We start from the raw sequence: 18,486 nt of genomic DNA, 5'->3' as shown, positions 1-18,486 counted from the left end.
AAAAAGATTTGATATTTCAATTGTACTCCACTAACTCACATAAAAAACATTATGATAAACTTGCTTCCTTGACCCATGTTAAACGTGGTGACAATAGATATAGTTACATAGCTTTCTCCAGAGATTCAGGTCAATTTGTCAAAAAGTGAAAGCAAATAGCAAAATAGCCCATTCTCATGATACAGTCGGAATCGTACAATGGACAATATTTCTGAATCACTCTCAAACGGCGATCACACCAGGGGTTCGCGAAATGGTGCGCGTATCCTTCGCCATCTGTGGACATTTTGTACAAGTCCAAACAGCGAATTGCATCAGAATATGTCAAATTTGGAAATGTCTTCCACATGTTTACCATAACACCTTTTGGAAGCTTTACTGAGGGCTTGAATGTTCACCCCGGTGAAGGGGCGGTGGGTTAGCCTAGATGATAAACGGTCGTCTTCTCACCGAAGATCCAGGATCGATTCAACACATAGGTACACTGTGGGATCCCATTACTGTTGTCCCTGTCACTCTGCATCGTTATTGAAAGATCGTTTTCTGGTTGAGTTGAATAATTCAGCGGACTGGAAATGGCTATTTGATGGCTGATGAACGATATCAGGTCGTTGAAATTCCTGAAACTTAAGTTAAATTCCCATGATTTGATTTTGCAAATCCAAGCACCGATTCCGATTCATATGCATGCAGAATCACATAAGCAAGATCAGGGGTACAATTAGTGCCCATGGGGCTGCTTACATCTTGCCTAAATGTCCTATCCCTAATTTATCACATAAATGTTATATTTATCTGTAAAGAAGTCCAGCATTTCACATTTTGTTTTCCTGTAAACTTTAGATGACATATATTTGGTTTTTGACGGTAGGGATGCATGTAAATATATATGGTCATCAAAACCAAAACGATGTGGAAACTGTGGTCATATAACTCTCATATAGAGAACTTTCACGCACCAGAAGTATATGTGAGATCCGGGGTAGAACATGTCTTCAGCAACCCATGCTTGCCTTAAAAGGCGACCATGGTTGTCGTATGTCGTGGTCAGTTGATGCATGTCATCGTATCCCAATTGCGTGGATCGATGCTCATGATGCCAATCTCTGGATTGTCTGGTCCAGACCCGATTATTTACAGACCGCCGTCACATAGCTGGAATATTGCTGAGTGCGGCGTAAAAGAACAAACAAACAAACAAAACTTGTATATGACTTTCGTATGATCACAGGCCGGAGCCTCTGTTCACAAAGATTGCTGTTGGCATTCGTTGGCCTGTTCGGAGGGGTGATGTTAGAGTCGAATAGAGCATTTCTCAGTGTGGCCATCGTATGCATGGTCAACAACACCGACCTCAACACCATCAACACCACGAAGACCACATCACCAGTTTCAGAGGTACATATTATGGCTCATTTTTGCGTTTCTCCGTTTCTGGGGCGGTTGGGTAACCTAGTGATAAAGGCGATCGCTCGTCATGCTGAAGACCCGGGTTCGATTCCCCACATTGGCACAATGTTTGAAAACCCATATCTGGTGTCCTGTGCCGTGATACTGCTGGAATATTGCTAAAAGCGGCGAAAAACCATACTCACTCACTCACTCTATCCTTTTCTGGAGGCCCCTGATATTGGATATTGCTGCAGGTCAGTAAGACCCTACTCACTCAACCACTAAGTCAACCATTCACTCACTCACTCATTCGAAATCACATCTCACCTTACATCACCTGGGACTCAGTGAAGAGTCTGTATATACCAGAAACTCCCACAAGAATTATAAAAAAAGATGTAAAATTGTTAACCATCTTATTTTTAGCATGCTGAATTCTTCTGGTCGAAGAGCGAGCAAGCGGGTATCCTCAGCGCCTATTTCTATGGCTATATGGTTACACAGATTCCCGCTGGAATTCTGGCCAGTAAATATGGCGGGAAGCACGTCGTGTTTATCGGAATGCTGATTGGATCGATCACCACACTGCTTCTACCAATCGGCGCCCGGACGTCCATCTACCTGGTGTATGTGCTGCGAGTGATACTTGGCGCTTCACAGGTGACACAATGAATGGCTGTGGCAGCTGAAATTGTAATGATAGTTAATGGATCATGGCGAAATGTTTACTTTCTGGAAAAATAGTCTTAACATTATTGCATGCGTTATGATGGTGGTATGTTGGCCTTTATACTTAATGCATAGTGGATTGACAACATGATCCCAAGAGTTGTTCCCCTTGGATGCCCCTTTGACCTTCAAACATATTTGCATGCATTATGATAGTGGTTATATGATGGCTGATGAACGATATCAGGTCGTTGAAATTCCTGACACTTAAGTTAGAGTGGTTCCCCTTGGATGCCCCTTTGACCTTCAAACATATTTGCATCCATTATGATGGCGGTATATTGGCCTTAAAACGTAATGAATAGTGGACTGACATGATCCCAAGAGTTGTTCCCCTTGGATGCCCTTTTGACCTTCAAACATATTTGCATGCATTATGATGGCGGTATATTGGCCTTAAAACGTAATGCATAGTGGATTGACAACATGATCCCAAGAGGTGTTCCCCTTGGATGTCCCTTTGACCTTCACTGTCATAAGGCCCTTCCTGACAGTCATCTCTGCATAATTTGTTTTGAAGACGTTTGACGATTGGAATTACGTGTTTTTTAGATCACAGGACAAACAGGAGCTTGCTTATCAGCCCAGTTCACTGCAAAAAAAACTGTCAAATCCACCCCTTGAGTCTTGTGGCATATTGGCATCGTAGTCTGAGTGGGTTGTTGACCAATTCTTCAGGCGATCGTCAACAATCCCCAAGTGGTCATTATGGCCTAAAACATGTATACAATAATATCCAGATCCCATTTCATTCCTAGTTCAGCCGATTTATTCCTCCCAATGTACTCCATGACCTATTGCTGTTTTCAGGGCGTCTATTTCCCGTCAGTGCACGGTATGTGGGGGCAATGGGCGCCCCCCCTCGAGAGGACCAAACTGCTGGCCATCTGCTATTCAGGTGAAACGTTCTTGATTCCTCTGTAAGGATTTCTAGAGACTTCAAGCCTCGGAGTTTTCCAACTTTTATCAACTCGTGTTGATATATTTGATATCAAAAGACACGAGGGTGAGATTCTCTATTTCTTTACATCGATTTCAACATTTTGCTTCTGTACCTTTGAGATTTGTGAAGCCTTCCCGTCCTACATAACCAATGTCAGGCGATAAAGCAACACCCCAAGTGACTCGGGGGCAGGACTTAAAGTAGAAAATACGTTACACTCAAATATTACGTCGCAAAGAACAGACCAATGTCAGTGTTAAACATATGCCTGCCGATGGGACCGTCCAGTGTTCGAAATACCTGCTTGCCCGACCGTCCGAGACGGGTTGATTTCAACTCGGGCTGCCAGATTTTCAAATCCCCCTGCCCGACGGTCGGGTTATATTTCATATGTGAAAATATTCTAAATATTTTCCGATGATAAGCATTATTTACATGACGTATTCTAGGATATTAAATACAAATCTGACCTAAAAAGTGGTAACTAAAAAAAGTTAAGGGTCTTTCGTAGTTATCAGATAAACTTTCATTGTCAGCTCCCTGTATGAGAGGGACGGTCGGGTAGCCTAGTGATTAAGCTACGCTCGTCTCGCCGAAGACCCGGTTTCGATTCCCGACATGGGTAAATTGTGTGGAGCTTATTTCTGGTGTCCCCCGCCGTGATATTGCTGGAATATTGCTAAAAGCGGCGTAGAACCATACTCACTCACTAATTCCTATATGAGAGAAATACTATTAATTCTTGATTTGTGCTATGGTGGCTGTTGTCGTACAAGCTTAAGTGTCACCTTGTCACAATCAACCGAGTTCCGCAGAATATGTGTTATGCAAGTGCCCGTGAATCTGATTTACACATATAATTTCCATTTATATTGTACATCTTATCCATATTTGATGTATTGCCTAACTATACACTTTATTGAAACATGTATGTATTCTAAACATGTCCAGATTTTGGAGACGTTATGTTGAGGCGATGTTCCTGCTGGGAGTTGATAGCTCATTTCAGGTGTTTAGACTAACATGCATTTAGATAGAACGCTTTTTCGCTTAGGGTTCAAAAACATTCCTAATCATGTTTAGATCTAAACATGTCTTGTCTGTGTTTAGATTCTAAACTCATTTTGGTACAGCGTTCCGGATGTATGTGTTCCCAGTTTGTTCATTTTGATCATACAACTATTACCAGAAACTATTACCAGAAACAATTACCAGAAACTATTACCAGAAACTAATATATCTTACAATGAAAGAATCGGGTTGTCTTCAACATTGTGTGTATATGATGTCGTGTGTGGTAAAAATGTTCTGTTCGTAGAATCATCCCTGAATGTTGAGATGATGAATTCATATAGCATAACTGTATGTTAACTGTCAACAATCACATTTCAGGAACAAAGATTGGAACTATAGCAGCTTTTGCGTTTTCTGGCTTTCTCTGCGAGTACGGCTTCGACAATGGCTGGGGTTCAATGTTCTATTTATCAGGTTCTGTATGAAGTTTATATTTTGTATATACTGGATAATCTAAATGTCTTAACATAGGAAAACTAAATTCGTGTTACCTTTTTTGCGTTGCATTTTAGAGGTTTGTGAGTAAATAGGAAAACGTACAGTTGTGTTGATAACAAAATTGATGTTTCGACGTCGATTAATAACGGAGTAAGAATCTATATCGACACGTCGCTAGATAAAAAAACAGAAGCTGGTATTCGTTTTCTTATATACTCCTAAAAATGAAACGCAAAGCCAAATTTGTGTGCGGTAGGAAAATACATTTATACGAGAAACCGTCCTAGGAATTGAGCCAAAATGTTGTGGAGAGAACAGTTGGTGATTGTAGTCATCTCAGTTATCGGTACATAGGAAAAGTCCAAGGTGAAGGTTAGTTATCATCAATAACGCGTATGTCCCCCGTTGGAATCGATAGCGGCCTGACACATCTTGTCCATGGAAGAGACGAGTTTGTGAATCACATCCTTGGAAATGGTAGCCCACTCGGCCTGCAACGCAAAAGCCAAATGCTGCAACGTGTGGGGTTGTGGTTGACGTCGGCGTATGGATTTACACCGCCATTTTGTTTGAAGCAAATGCAAGTGATACGAGAGGTGGAATGTGATTGGTCCATAGGAGAGGCATGGAAAGGACATAACACGTAAAAGCGACAGGTGGCGCTACGATCGAGCCCAGGAATTCCAGCCTAGGTCGGCAAGGGTGGAAACTGGACTTTTGAAGTCAATTAACTCTCTTGTCTCGGGAATATCCGTTTTGCGTTTCGTTTTTTGAAGATTATAAATGCTATTGTTGTAAAGGGGCATTTGGGTAACCTCGTGGTTAAAGCGTTCACCCGTCACGCCGAAGGCCCGGGTTCGATTCCCCATATGGGTTCAATGTGTGAAGCCCATATCTAGTGTCCCCCAGTGTGATGTTGCTAGATTAACGCTAAAAGAAGCATAAAACCAAACTCACTCACTCACTGATGTTAAGTCAGATGAATATTTAGACACACACATGGAGACATATGTCAACTCATATGAAATTTTCTATGTTTTATTATTTACAGAGTGTCGTCATGTAGCTGGAATATAATATTGCTGAGTGTTGCGTTAAACAACAAACAAACAAACAAACGGAGGATGTGAAAAAATGTTTATATTAAGTATTTTGGGGGACGATTGACAGTTACACGGGAACTAATACTGGAGGATCATACACAAGTAAAACTAATACTATTTTAGTGAGTGAGTGAGTGAGTTAAAGTTTAACGTCACATCGGCAATATTTCAGCCATATCGTGACGAAATACTATTTTAGAGGATCATGTACGATCCAATTTAGCGTTAAACAAAAACAAAGAATGAAGAGATTGAGAATTGCTGCAGTGATGACTATGGAGAAAAATAATATTTGTCTTACCTGTGTAGGTGGGCTGTGTGTGTTATGGTGTGGGGTGTGGTACATCACCGTGTCCAGCACTCCCTCCAAGCATCCCCGCATCTCACGGGAAGAGAGAACCTACATCCTGGACAGTATAGGGGGCTCCCACAAGGTGAAGCACCGAGTTTTGCAACACTATGAGCTGTAGTTCACACATGTCGAGTTTTTCCAAAAATGCTACGTTTTAAAAGTCTGGTATGCATAAAAATACTTCGAATGACGTGGAACTTACATACGCTCTTAGGGGGACAATGATTTTACGCTACTTCAACCCCCCTCGAGGGTACAGCCACTAACAATCTTAGTTATATATTAGCACTACCAATATATAAAAACATATTATGTACATCAAAATTTATGTATTAAATCAATTTCCTTTAAAAAGTGCAATACTAAATGAGAATGAACTTGACTAAAAAGGTCCTTGACTGTTTTGACACTATAATATTTATCCCTTGTGATGGAAAAATCAATGCAGTCAAGCAGAACATGCTTGACTGTGATTCTTTCATCACAAGGGATGCAAAACGGGGGATCCTCACCTTTTAGTAAATATTCATGAGTATATCTGCTGTGGTAAATACGACATCGTCGCATAATGATCTCTTCAAATCTGGACTGACAGCCCAAGAAGGTATATCCGATAATTGGTTTAATTGCATGTAACTTATTTATACCAACTTGGGTGTCCCACTTCTTTTGCATTAGATCACGAATGTAAGCTCTAATAACAGGTTTATAATCACTGTATGGGACAAGAAGTGGTGTCACAGATTTGTTGAGTGCTGCTTTAGCAGCAGCATCGGCCTTTGTGTTACCAGAGATACCAACATGGCTTGGTAACCAACAAAAGACGATGTCATATTGGCCAGTAGCAAGATCATTAAATAACTCAAGAATTTCAATTAATAACGGATGTTTGTAAGACATATTTTTAATAGCCTGAAGGCATGAAAGGGAATCGGAAAAAATAATGAAATCTTTATATTTTGATTGATTTTTAATATATTTTAGTGCTGTTAAAATAGCGTTTGCTTCAGCAGTGAAGATTGAACTATTATCTGGTAATCTTGATGATATTGTTCTGGATCCAATGACAGTGGCACTAGCAACTTCGCCACTATCCTTGGATTTATCTGTAAATATAGATTTATAAGTGTCATAAGTGTTTCGTAATTGATTGTATTCTTGTTTATAAATTAGTGGATTCTTTTCAGATTTCTTCAGATTAGTTTATGTAAGGTCTACATCTGGCCTTACCATTTGCCAAGGGGGCGATGAAAAAAGTTGTGTGGGAGCTATATGCTGAAAGTTAAAGTTCGCAGCAGAAACGACTGATTTAATTCGTATTCCTAGTGGTGGAACAAGAGATGTTTTCTTATTGTAAATATCTTCGTAAAGTGGATTAAATACGCAATTAAAAGCTGGATTTGACTGATTGGAATACAATTTAGTGATGTACTGTAAGGATAGTTTCAGACGGCGGTGTTTTAGAGAAGGCTCATCAGCTTCAACAGACAGACTTGGAATAGGAGAAGTGCGAAAGGCTCCAAGGCAAAGCCTCAGTCCTTGGTGATGGATAGTATCAAGTTTTTTAAAAATTACTTTTACAGGCTCCACCATAGACGATGGATCCGTAATCAAGTTTTGAACGGATCAGTGATCTATACAAGTGTAAGAGGGCCGGTATCATAAGTTGCGTGAACTAACTTTGTATGTGACGTCTGAAGTCTGTCTGTGTGTCCCCCTAGCGAAGGCGACAAGCACTCATGGCTGTGTAATGCCATGTTGAGTGGTGTATATTAAATGCTCTAAAAGCCAGAAGGAGTTCAGAGTTATCAGTCCAAACGTTTTGACGTCCAATGTGACCAGACCGCCCCCGTGGTCTAGTGGTAAAGCGTCCGCCCGGAGAGCGGAAGGTCCGGGATTCGATCCCCGGCCGCGTCATACCAAAAGACGTTAGAAGATGGTACTTGTTGTTACCCTGTCTGGCGCTCGGCATTAAGGGGCTAAAACAAGGACTGGTCGGCTCGGAGTCAGTATACTGTGTCTGAGTGGGGTATTCATGTTAAACTGCGGCATGGTATCTCAGTGAGTTAGCACTATAAAACGGCATCAGTCCGGACTAGTACAATCAGCCACACAAACACACACACGTACATGCACGTCGCTATATAAGTGCAATAATCGTGGACGCGACGTTAAACCCCATTTCACCTCACCTCCAATGTGAACACGCACCTTATGACTACGTTTGTGTTTCAGATTATTATATCAGCTGTTCATTCTCTACCAGTCTATATTGTCAGTCTTGTCACTTCCGGAAACGTTATGTTCAGTCTACTCAGGGAACATGTGCTTGCATTAATAGGTTTCCCCTACGCCATGGTTGTTAATGATGACGTCAGCAGCCACGTGGGCTTGTTTGATTGGGCATGTTTGTTCAGAGTGGGTAACTCAGACTCTGAGGACGCATGCGCCAACTTTCATGAATGAAGTCTTCAACTTTAATATAACCGAGGTACGTATGTAGAACTACTGTAGTATATGTCAGTGAGTGAGTGAGTTGGGTTTAACGCCGCTTTTAACAGTATTCCAGTCATATCACGGCGTGTCAGGTTAATGTGGGAGGAAAGCTCGAAGTGATGCAGGTCTCAGACGTTTACCACTTCGGTGAAACCCACGAGCACGGGTATGGTGCTGACAAACCTAGAAAAATAATTGGGGCGAACCGGGATTCGAACCCACAATCATAGGTTTCTGGCGTGCCTAAGGGACGCAACTCTGCACAGCGAATCGCGGCGCCTTAGACGACCGGGCCACCCGTGCCCCCTATAGTATATGTAAAAATACCGGGTACACATGGGGTAATAATATAGAATATGTTCATTATTTTTAATTAAACAATGACACATCCATGTGTATTCTCTTTTTCACAGGATCATGCAGTTACAAGTACCCACATAGTTCAAAAACACTAGATTGAAATCAATCAAAAATTATTTTCAAAACATTTTCATCTACTTATGATTAATTTAATTATGTAATAGCAAAACAAATGCCAAATAAAATTCAGAGGCCAAATATCAGAACCAAGGCTTGTCCCTATCCTTAAAGTCCATTATTACGGATCAAAATATTTTTTTTCAGTTATTATACTGGACGTTCAATAATTCCGCTCAACCCACCATATAACAATGGGAGAAAACGGGGCATAATCGGCCGCATTTGCCGGTCATTTCTTACAGTTCACCGATGTGACGACGACTTTGGAGTCTCGAAACAGCTTGAATAATATTTTCCTTCACTAAAAGTAACAATTTGATGAATTCTAGTGACATATATATTGTAACAGCATTCATGAAAATGAACTTTAACCACCCAGTTTAGCGTTTTTCAAAAGTGAATACAGTCGTGTCCGCCATGTTTGTTTGTCTAGTGGAGACGGTCATTGCCTGGTGTAGCGCCAGCGCATCATACCCAGGGAACCAGGCTGGAGCGTTGTCGTTCTGAAAGACAAAACGTCAACCCATACGCCTTGCAAATGGGACAACAAAGGGTGTCAGTATATTTTCACGATAGTACTGTCGAGTGACCCTTCTCTTCACAGAATGGAGTGGAGCTCAGCCAAAGTGATGTCACCCCACACCATAACCGATTAACCGCCAAATCTGACTTCTCAGATTGACATCGCCAGATAACACGCCCATTTAGAAAGTGCAAAGTGAATCGGGATTCATATGAAAACATGACACGTGACCAACGACGATTACCCCAGTTCCGAGGATGAGTACACCTTTGACGTCTGTTGGAAATATGGCGATCTGTAACGGGTAGCACGACATGTGGCCGTCGAGCCTGGAGATGCATATGAGATGCTTGTAGACGATTTCTAATCGTCTGACCGTAAAGCCTGATGAAAGTTTTCAGCAATTTGATTCGACATTTGAGCAATTCGATTTCGTGGAGCCTGGTTTCGGACAATCGATCATGTACTCTTGTTGTTCTCCTGGGACACCCTGAACGGGTTCGATCGTCAACATTTTCGGTTTGTTGGTACCTGTTCCATAGTCTGCTAATCACAGACTGTAAAACATTGAATGTATTGGCCACTACACGCTGACGTCTGCCAGTTTCAAGCATGCCAGTAGTCCGTAGACGCACCGCGCGCTGCAGCGCATCACTAGTTTATTCACAAAAAAATGAATACAGTCAAGTAAATCACAACTGTATGATAAGCAAAATCATGCTTGTCGTAAGAGGCGACTAACAGGCTCGGGTGGTTTGTTCTATGACGTTTCCATATTTGTAAATGTGGGTCAAAACCGAAAATGTTGTTTATTTTAATTTTATAACAAATTCTATCCATTTTACCTAAAATAACGGTAACACTATTTTCCGGGCATTATCATCTGTAGAAGCCCTCGCTCTTTTCAACAGCTAATGGAAGACCTCGGGTTTCTGCAAATGATAATGCCATGAAACATAACGTAACCCATATAACAAAGGGAAAGGATATATGTTTTGATGAACGCAAGCATTTATTGTTTGGCCTGCAGAACGGACTTCTTTCCTCCATCCCATATATGAGCCAGGCCGTGTCCTCTTTGATCGCCGGTCAGTTGGCGGACTACCTCCGGTCAAGGAAATACCTCAGCACGACGGCCACACGGAGGATCTTCCAAAGCGTAGGTAAGAACAATCTTCTTTGATTCGCTCCATGTTTGCCGACTTGGTGTCCTAGAAGACAGCATTGTATCAACTTATATTACTTCAATGCAACATGCACCTGACAGTGCTTCAAGGGGCAGTCGGGTAGCCTAGTGGTTAAAGCGTTCGCTCGTCACGCCGAAGACCCGGGCTCGATTCCCGACATGGGTACAATGTGTGATGCCCATTTCTGGTGTCCCCCGCAGCCATATTGCTGAACTATTGCTAAAAACGGCGTAAAACCATACTCACTCACTCACCCATCCTGTCGGGGCTCCGAAGCAAGACCCATCCCATCCTGGATTATCCAGCCTATTATAAATCAGGGTTGCAATATTTTAGGACCCAGTAAAGCTTTCTAAAGTGTCTCTATAAGACTTGCCCGTGCCTGTGTTTGTGACGGGTGACACGGGTCGGACAGGGTACGCTCACCCTTATGCGAATAACTGGCACCATGACTTTTTTATAGTGATTCATAAAGACATGCTTATGATATGGTCTGAATGGTAAAACTAGCTCTGTTTTTAGAGTTCTTATGTTGACGCTGTTATGTGTGTTCTATTCTTTCCGACAGGATTTATTGGGACAGGTGCGAGTCTAGTCTGTACTGGGTACGTGGACGTTGACAACCGCTACGTCGCTGTGTTTCTCCTTGCATGTGCTATGTGGTTTGTTGGCTTGGGAGCTGCAGGATTTATGGTGAACTTTGTGGACTTTGCCCCTAGGTAATGTGTATTAAAATCATATTTTTACAATAATATTTCCACACAGAAACAGGCCAACGAGAGAAACGGTCGATCAACTCACTCACTCACTCACTCACTCGTGTTGTAGGCACGGCGGCGTGTTGTTCGGCGTGGCCAACTCCATCATGGCACTAGTGGCGGGTGTTGGGGGGCCTACGGTGGCTGGTGCTTTGACTCCAAATGTAAGTCGTGTAAATACTGTTCGAAGTATGGCAAAAAAGCTTGCATTTTGTTTTCAGCTAATAAGACTTTCACTGGCAATTTATAGCTAAAATGATTAATGAATTTGGCATCTCAAGACAATAACAAATGACACACAAGTTGTTGGACATATATCATGAACAAATTTGCGTCCCTTAGATTCGCCAGAATCATGGGTTCCAATTCCCTTCTTCCTGATTATGTCACTAGGTTTGTTTGTACCAAACCCACACTAGCGGTTTCAAAATACAGGAAACTACGGTTCTAACGAACTTGAAGGGACCACTAATTTTTTGTTCGTAATAACCGTAGTTCGTTATAAGCATATATACATAATTTACACATCAAATTGTCGGGACTGAAAAATAAGTTCGTTATATCGGTCAGTTCGTTATAATTATAAGCGTGTTCGTTATAAACGGACTCTACTGTATTGATAAACGTATTAGACCTGCATCACTCTGGTTTCCTCCCACATCAAGCTGACACGCCGTAAAACAATTAACTGCAACACGGTTCTAAGGGGTGTTAAACCCAACTTACCCACACACCCTTATCATTATAACTGCCACATAATGCTAGTTAACGTTTCAACGAAGGACCAACTTCTCTCTCACAGAAAAGCCAGGAAGAATGGCGGAACGTGTTCTACGTGTGTGGGGGGTTCTGTATCCTGGGGACTGTGGTGTTCGGCACCCAGGCCCGGGGGGAGCTGCAGCCCTGGGCCGTGGACAAGGTGGAGGTGGTCGTGAGGGAGAGCAAGGATGTCCTGACGGTATCGAGCAGTGCGCTTCAACTCAACAGTGGCAGGCTTGAAGAGAAAACTACACGCATTTCAACTCATCTGTAATTTCTGAATGAGATAGTGCTTGATACAGAAGTGAGATGTGTGTGTGTGTGCCTGTGTTAGGAAAGGGTGTGTGTGTTTGTTTGTGTGTTGTGGTTGGGGTGGGGTTCGGCTAAAGATGGTGGATGCTTGATGTGATCGTGGACTATTTATGTGTGTTGCATCTATAGACAATAGGGGACTATTTGTTTGCGTGTGTTGCATCTATTAGCAATCGTGGACTATTTATGTGTGTTGCATCTACAGACAATAGGGGACTATTTGTTTGCGTGTGTTGCATCTATTAGCAGTCGTGGACTATTTATGTGTGTTGCATCTATAGACAATAGGGGACTATTTGTTTGGGTGTGTTGCATATATTAGCAATCGTGGACTATTTATGTGTGTTGCATCTATAGACAATAGGGGACTATTTGTTTGGGTGTGTTGCATCTATTAGCAATCGTGGACTATTTATGTGTGTTGCATCTATAGACAATAGGGGACTATTTGTTTGGGTGTGTTGCATCTATTAGCAATCGTGGACTATTTATGTGTGTTGCATCTATAGACAATAGGGGACTATTTGTTTGGGTATGTTGCATCTATTAGCAATCGTGGACTATTTATGTGTGTTGCATCTATAGACAATAGGGGACTATTTGTTTGGGTGTGTTGCATCTATTAGCAATCGTGGACTATTTATGTGTGTTGCATCTATAGACAATAGGGGACTATTTGTTTGGGTGTGTTGCATCTATTAGCAATCGTGGACTATTTATGTGTGTTGCATCTATAGACAATAGGGGACTATTTGTTTGGGTGTGTTGCATCTATTAGCAATCGCGGACTATTTATGTGTGTTGCATCTATAGACAATAGGGGACTATTTTTTTGGGTATGTTGCATCTATTAGCAATCGTGGACTATTTATGTGTGTTGCATCTATAGACAATAGGGGACTATTTGTGTGTGTTGGAGCTACAAGCATTCGAGGAGTATTTGTGTGTTTCATCTATAAACGATCAGGGATTATTTGTGTGTGTTGCATCTATAAGCAATCGTGGGCTATTTGTGTGTGTTGCATCTGTATGCGATCGGAGACTATTCATGTGTTTTGCATGGTAAAGCGATCAGGGACTGGTTGTGTGTGTTGCATCTATTAGCAATCGGGGTCTATTTATGTGAATTTCTTTTATAAGCAATCGGGGACTATTTGTGGGACTATTTGTTTGTGTGTTGCATCGGAGAGCGATCGGTGACTGTCTGTGTGTGTTGGATCTATAGTTTGTTGCCTCTATAAGCAATCGGAGGAAATGTGTGTGTGTTGCATCTATGTGAGATCGGGGATTGTGTGTGTGTGTTGCATTCATATGCGATCGGAGACTATTTATGTAAATTTCATTTATAAGCAGTCGGGGACTATTTGTGTGTTGCATCGGCGAGCAATCGGCGACTGTTATATTATAAGCAATCGGGGACTATTTGTGTGTTGCATCGGAGAGCAATCGGCGACTGTTATATTATAAGCAATTGGGGACTCTTTGCATGTGTTATGTTTCAATTTTTGGCGACATCTCATAGTAATTTAATGAATGCTATTCAATGATAATACGAAAAGTAAGGCTCTTCGCCTATTGTCGATGCGCTGTACATCTCATGGGTAGTAATTTCGTTTATCTGCCATTTAGTTGCTGGGTCAACAATTATATGCATCCGTTTCTTATTTATTATGTAACCACGTGCTGTCTGTGTGTTGACGGTGAGACATGCCCTGCATTGCATTGGCTGTATGATGAAGAGTGAGTGACTTAAAATCTAACGTCACATCGGCAATATTTCAGCCATATCGTGATGGGAAGTTAATGATACAATTATTTATACTTTATATAAACCTGTCATCGAAGGACAGTACGGTAACTAGAATATCACAGATTAGATTTAAAACTAGTTGAGTAATATTTAAAAGCAGAAAGAAATATGGGGACTTAGTATGATGAAGAAAATACTAAACCCTCAGTGAATGGTCTTGAATAGCTACCGGTAATTTTTCGTCCTCTTTCCATGTATTGACGTCTCATGTTTACTTGAACCGGGTCGATGCTTCTATAGGTGGGCGGAAGTAGCAATGACAAAATAATCTTTTGGGCAAAGACATTGAAACAGCCGTTTTAAGTGTTTTTTTAACTATCTTGATCCCAGAGCCTTCTGTTTTTCCCCCTTAAGTTGGTTAGTTTGTGTGTTGTTTTATGCTGCACTCAACAATAGTCCAGCTATATGACGGCGGCCTGTAAATAATCGAGTCTGGACCAGACAATCCAGTGACTGACATCATGAGCATCGATCCACGCAATTGGAATACGATGATATGCATCAACAAGTCAGCGAGCCTGACCACCCGATCCCGTTAGTCGCCTTTTACGACTAGCATAGTCGCATTTTACAGCAAGCATGGGTTGCTGAAGACCTATTCTACCCCGGATCTTCACGGGTCCCCTCTTTAGATAAAATGGGATACACATATAGCAGGGGTTGAGTTCATGCTTGGAAATATGTTTTATGGGTGTTTCCTTCTGGAGTTTATATCATGTTCCAAAATGACAGGACGTCTTCCAGTATGAAAGATCGGAATACGCTTTTTTAGTCGGCATGCGGGGTATAAAAGAGGGAGGGGCTGTTTCCTCCCAGTATAGCACCATCTGTCCTAAGGCAAAGAGCAGAGCAACATTCAAATACAATTTGTGAAAAATTTCTAAAACTGTCTACTATTTCATGATAATAATTGTCTGGATCATCCACACGGGTGATAGGAATGCATACAATGATAAACAATGGTATACATAGTGGTTTTGTTTGTCTTTTGTTTGTTTTGTGCGCACTCAGCAATATTCATCAATAGTCACCGTGAGCATCGATCCACGCAATTGGTATCCACGGCATAATCCAATTGAGTAATACTTCAAACATGTCAAAAGTTGAAACGTATGAATTAAATACCATACAACGGTCCACCTTTAGAATTCAGGCGTCCGTTCCACAAAATTATCGTATCGCTGAGGTTATCGCAATTCACATACTTTAACTTAGACTAACGAGTGTAGTTGCACTACAATACGATCCCCTTGTGGAACGGGGCCTTGCACCTCAAAGTTTACAATCACGTCACAATACCCGATAACGTAATTTGTGGAATTTTGTTGCAAGATCCATCGGCGAAACAATGCCATGTGACGTCAGCCTAGCAACAAGGTTGCGGGTGTCATCGAGTATTCGTTTTACCTTTGTATGATTCAGCAGTATTACGTGTAACAGTCAATCTCATATCGTCCCCCAAAATACTAAGTATCAACATTTTTTAACATCCTCGGTTGGTTTGTTCGTTCGTTTGTTTCAAAGTTGTTTAACACAACACTCAGCAATAATCCAGCTATATGACGGCGGTCTGTAATTAATCGAGTCTGGGCCACACAATCAAGTGATTGACATCATGGGCATCGATCCACGCAATTGTGATACGATGACATGCATCAACCAAGTCGGCGAGCCTGACCACCGGATCGCTTTAATCGCCCCTTACGAAAAGCATAGTCGCTTTTACGGCAAGCATGGGTTACTGAAGACCTATTGTACCCCGGATCTTCACGGGTCTGTCAACATATAATACAAATGGAGGGCACTGGTAGCCACGTAGTCTACTACCCCGTCGTTCCTTGTACTGTTATGCCTTCTATAGACCAGGATCGTTGGTCCAAACTCAATTGAGTGAGTGAGTGAGTTTAAGTTTAACGTCACATCGGCAATATTTCAGCCATATCGTGACGAAACAAAAGTTGACATGAACAATATATTTTAAACTGCATACAATTCTGCCGACGAAGGGCAGTATAATAACTAGAATATCACAGATGTACATAAAACTAGTCAGAGAGCATGTAAAAAGATATTAACATTTTACAACACAACATAAAAACAGGCTATAGATCACCAACAACTGAAGGTAGATCACCACGCCAGGGTCCATGGGGACTTACAGTACTTTTGCTACCTGCATGGACCCCAGCAGGATTTACACCATCCCTTCAGTGGTTGGCGATTATTGGCAGAGTTAACCTCACGTCTTAAAATGACACATATTCTACGATTAAAACACGGTAGTACTAAATTTACCTTGAAAGAAGTGGAACTTATGTAGCGTCTCAGGAGGACAATACTTTTACAGTACTTTAACCCCCCTCGAGGATACAGCCACTAACATTCTCAGTTGCTAATGTAATCTACCAATCATAAAACATTTATATTTCACAAAACACAATCAAAATTTTGCACACAACTCTATTTCTTTTAAAAAAACAATGATTAAACGAGAATCGATACTGCTAAAAAGATCCTTAATAGATGACGATTTGAAATATTTATCCCTTGTGATGGAAAAATCAACACAATCAAGCAGGACGTGCTTGACGGTGATTCTCATCACAAGGGATACAAAATGGAGGATCCTCACCTTTTAAAAGATATTCGTGTGTATACCTGCTATGGCCAATACGACATCGTCGCATAATGACCTCTTCAAATCTGGACTGACAGCCCAAATAGGTGTAACCAATATTTGGTTTAATTTCATGTAATTTATTGATACCGACTGGGGAGTCCCACTTCTTATGCATAAGATCACAAATATAAGATCTGATTACAGGTTTAAAATCAGTGTATGGGATAAGAAGTGGTGTCACAGATTTGTTGAGTGCTGCTTTTTGCAGCAGCATCAGCCATTGAGTTGCCTTTGCTGCCCACATGACTGGGCAACCAACAAAAGACGATGTCATATTGGCCAGTAGCAAGTTCATTAAATAATTCAATAATTTTGATTAAAAGTGGATGTTGACATGATACGTTATGGATAGCCTGCAGGCAAGAAAGAGAATCGGAAAATATGATAAATTTCTTATATTTTGACTGTGTACTGATATATTGTAAAGCTGTTAAAATGGCATTGGCCTCTGCTGTGAAAATAGAACTATTATCGGGTAATCTGGAGGAGATAGTCCTGGATCCAATGACAGTGGCGCTGGAAACAGCGCCACTATCCATGGATCCATCTGTAAATATAGATTTGTAAGTATTATATGTGTTTCTTAATTCATTGCATTTTTGTTGATAAATAAGTGGATTAGTTTCCGATTTCTTTAATTTAGTTAATGTCAGATCCACCTCTGGCTTTACTAACTGCCAAGGTGGAGAAGACAAAAGCTGCGTGGGGGCTATATCGTCAAGATTAATTTGAGCAGCTGAAATATCAGATTGAAGTCTTATTCCAAGTGGGGGGAGAACCGATGATTTTTTTAATAGAGATTTTCATAGATGGGGTTAAAAACAGTCATATGCTGGATTCGAATTATTAGAGCGTAATTTAGAGACATACTGTACGGATAATTTAATGCGGCGTTGTTTAAGAGATGACTCATCAGCTTCAACGTACAGACTGTGAATAGGAGAAGTTCGGAAAGATCGAAGACATAGTCTTAGACCTTGATGATGGATAGTATCCAAAAGTTTAAGGTTGCTTTTGCAGGCTCCACCATAGACGATGGAGCCATAATCCAGTTTTGAGCGAATTAGTGCTCTGTATAATTGGAGTAGGGTTTTCTGATCCCCTCCCCACTTGGAATTTGAAACAACTTTCAGTAGGTCAAGGGCCTTCAGGCATTTATTTTTCAAATATTTTATATGTGGTAAAAAGGTTAAATGGTGGTCAAAAAGAATACCCAGGAATTTAGCCTCTTTTACAACTTTAATCGGAGTGCTATCTAAAACTAACTCAGGGTCTTTATGAGGTTTGTATTTCCTACAAAAGTGTAAACAGTTTGTTTTGGATTTCGAAAATTTAAAACCATTTTCTAAACACCATTTATTTATCTTATTGAGACATAATTGTAATTGTCTTTCGATAGTATGCATGTTTTTACCACGACATGATATGTTAAAGTCATCCACAAATAAAG

The 18,486-nt window shown here is 41.1% G+C and overlaps 1 protein-coding gene across 1 annotated transcript; it reads left to right on the top strand.

Moving 5' to 3' along the window:
- Window positions 1–1,221: 1,221 nt before the first annotated feature.
- Window positions 1,222–12,508, top strand: LOC139471444 (uncharacterized transporter slc-17.2-like). The gene is made up of 10 exons (XM_071253808.1): window positions 1,222–1,398; window positions 1,819–2,052; window positions 2,932–3,019; window positions 4,457–4,552; window positions 5,989–6,113; window positions 8,373–8,522; window positions 10,561–10,693; window positions 11,286–11,436; window positions 11,546–11,639; window positions 12,278–12,508. Exons 1-10 carry the CDS (start codon window positions 1,222–1,224, stop codon window positions 12,506–12,508), a joined length of 1,479 nt encoding a protein of 492 aa, XP_071109909.1.
- The last annotated feature ends 5,978 nt before the right edge of the window (window positions 12,509–18,486 follow it).

The sequence above is a fragment of the Haliotis cracherodii genome, unplaced genomic scaffold (assembly GCF_022045235.1).
Source record: "Haliotis cracherodii isolate W230 unplaced genomic scaffold, xgHalCrac1.p SCAF_22, whole genome shotgun sequence".
In the NCBI taxonomy this organism is placed as follows: domain Eukaryota; kingdom Metazoa; phylum Mollusca; class Gastropoda; order Lepetellida; family Haliotidae; genus Haliotis; species Haliotis cracherodii.
The sequence above is the reverse complement of the archived record's forward strand: the minus strand, read 5'-3'. Positions and strand labels throughout refer to the sequence as shown.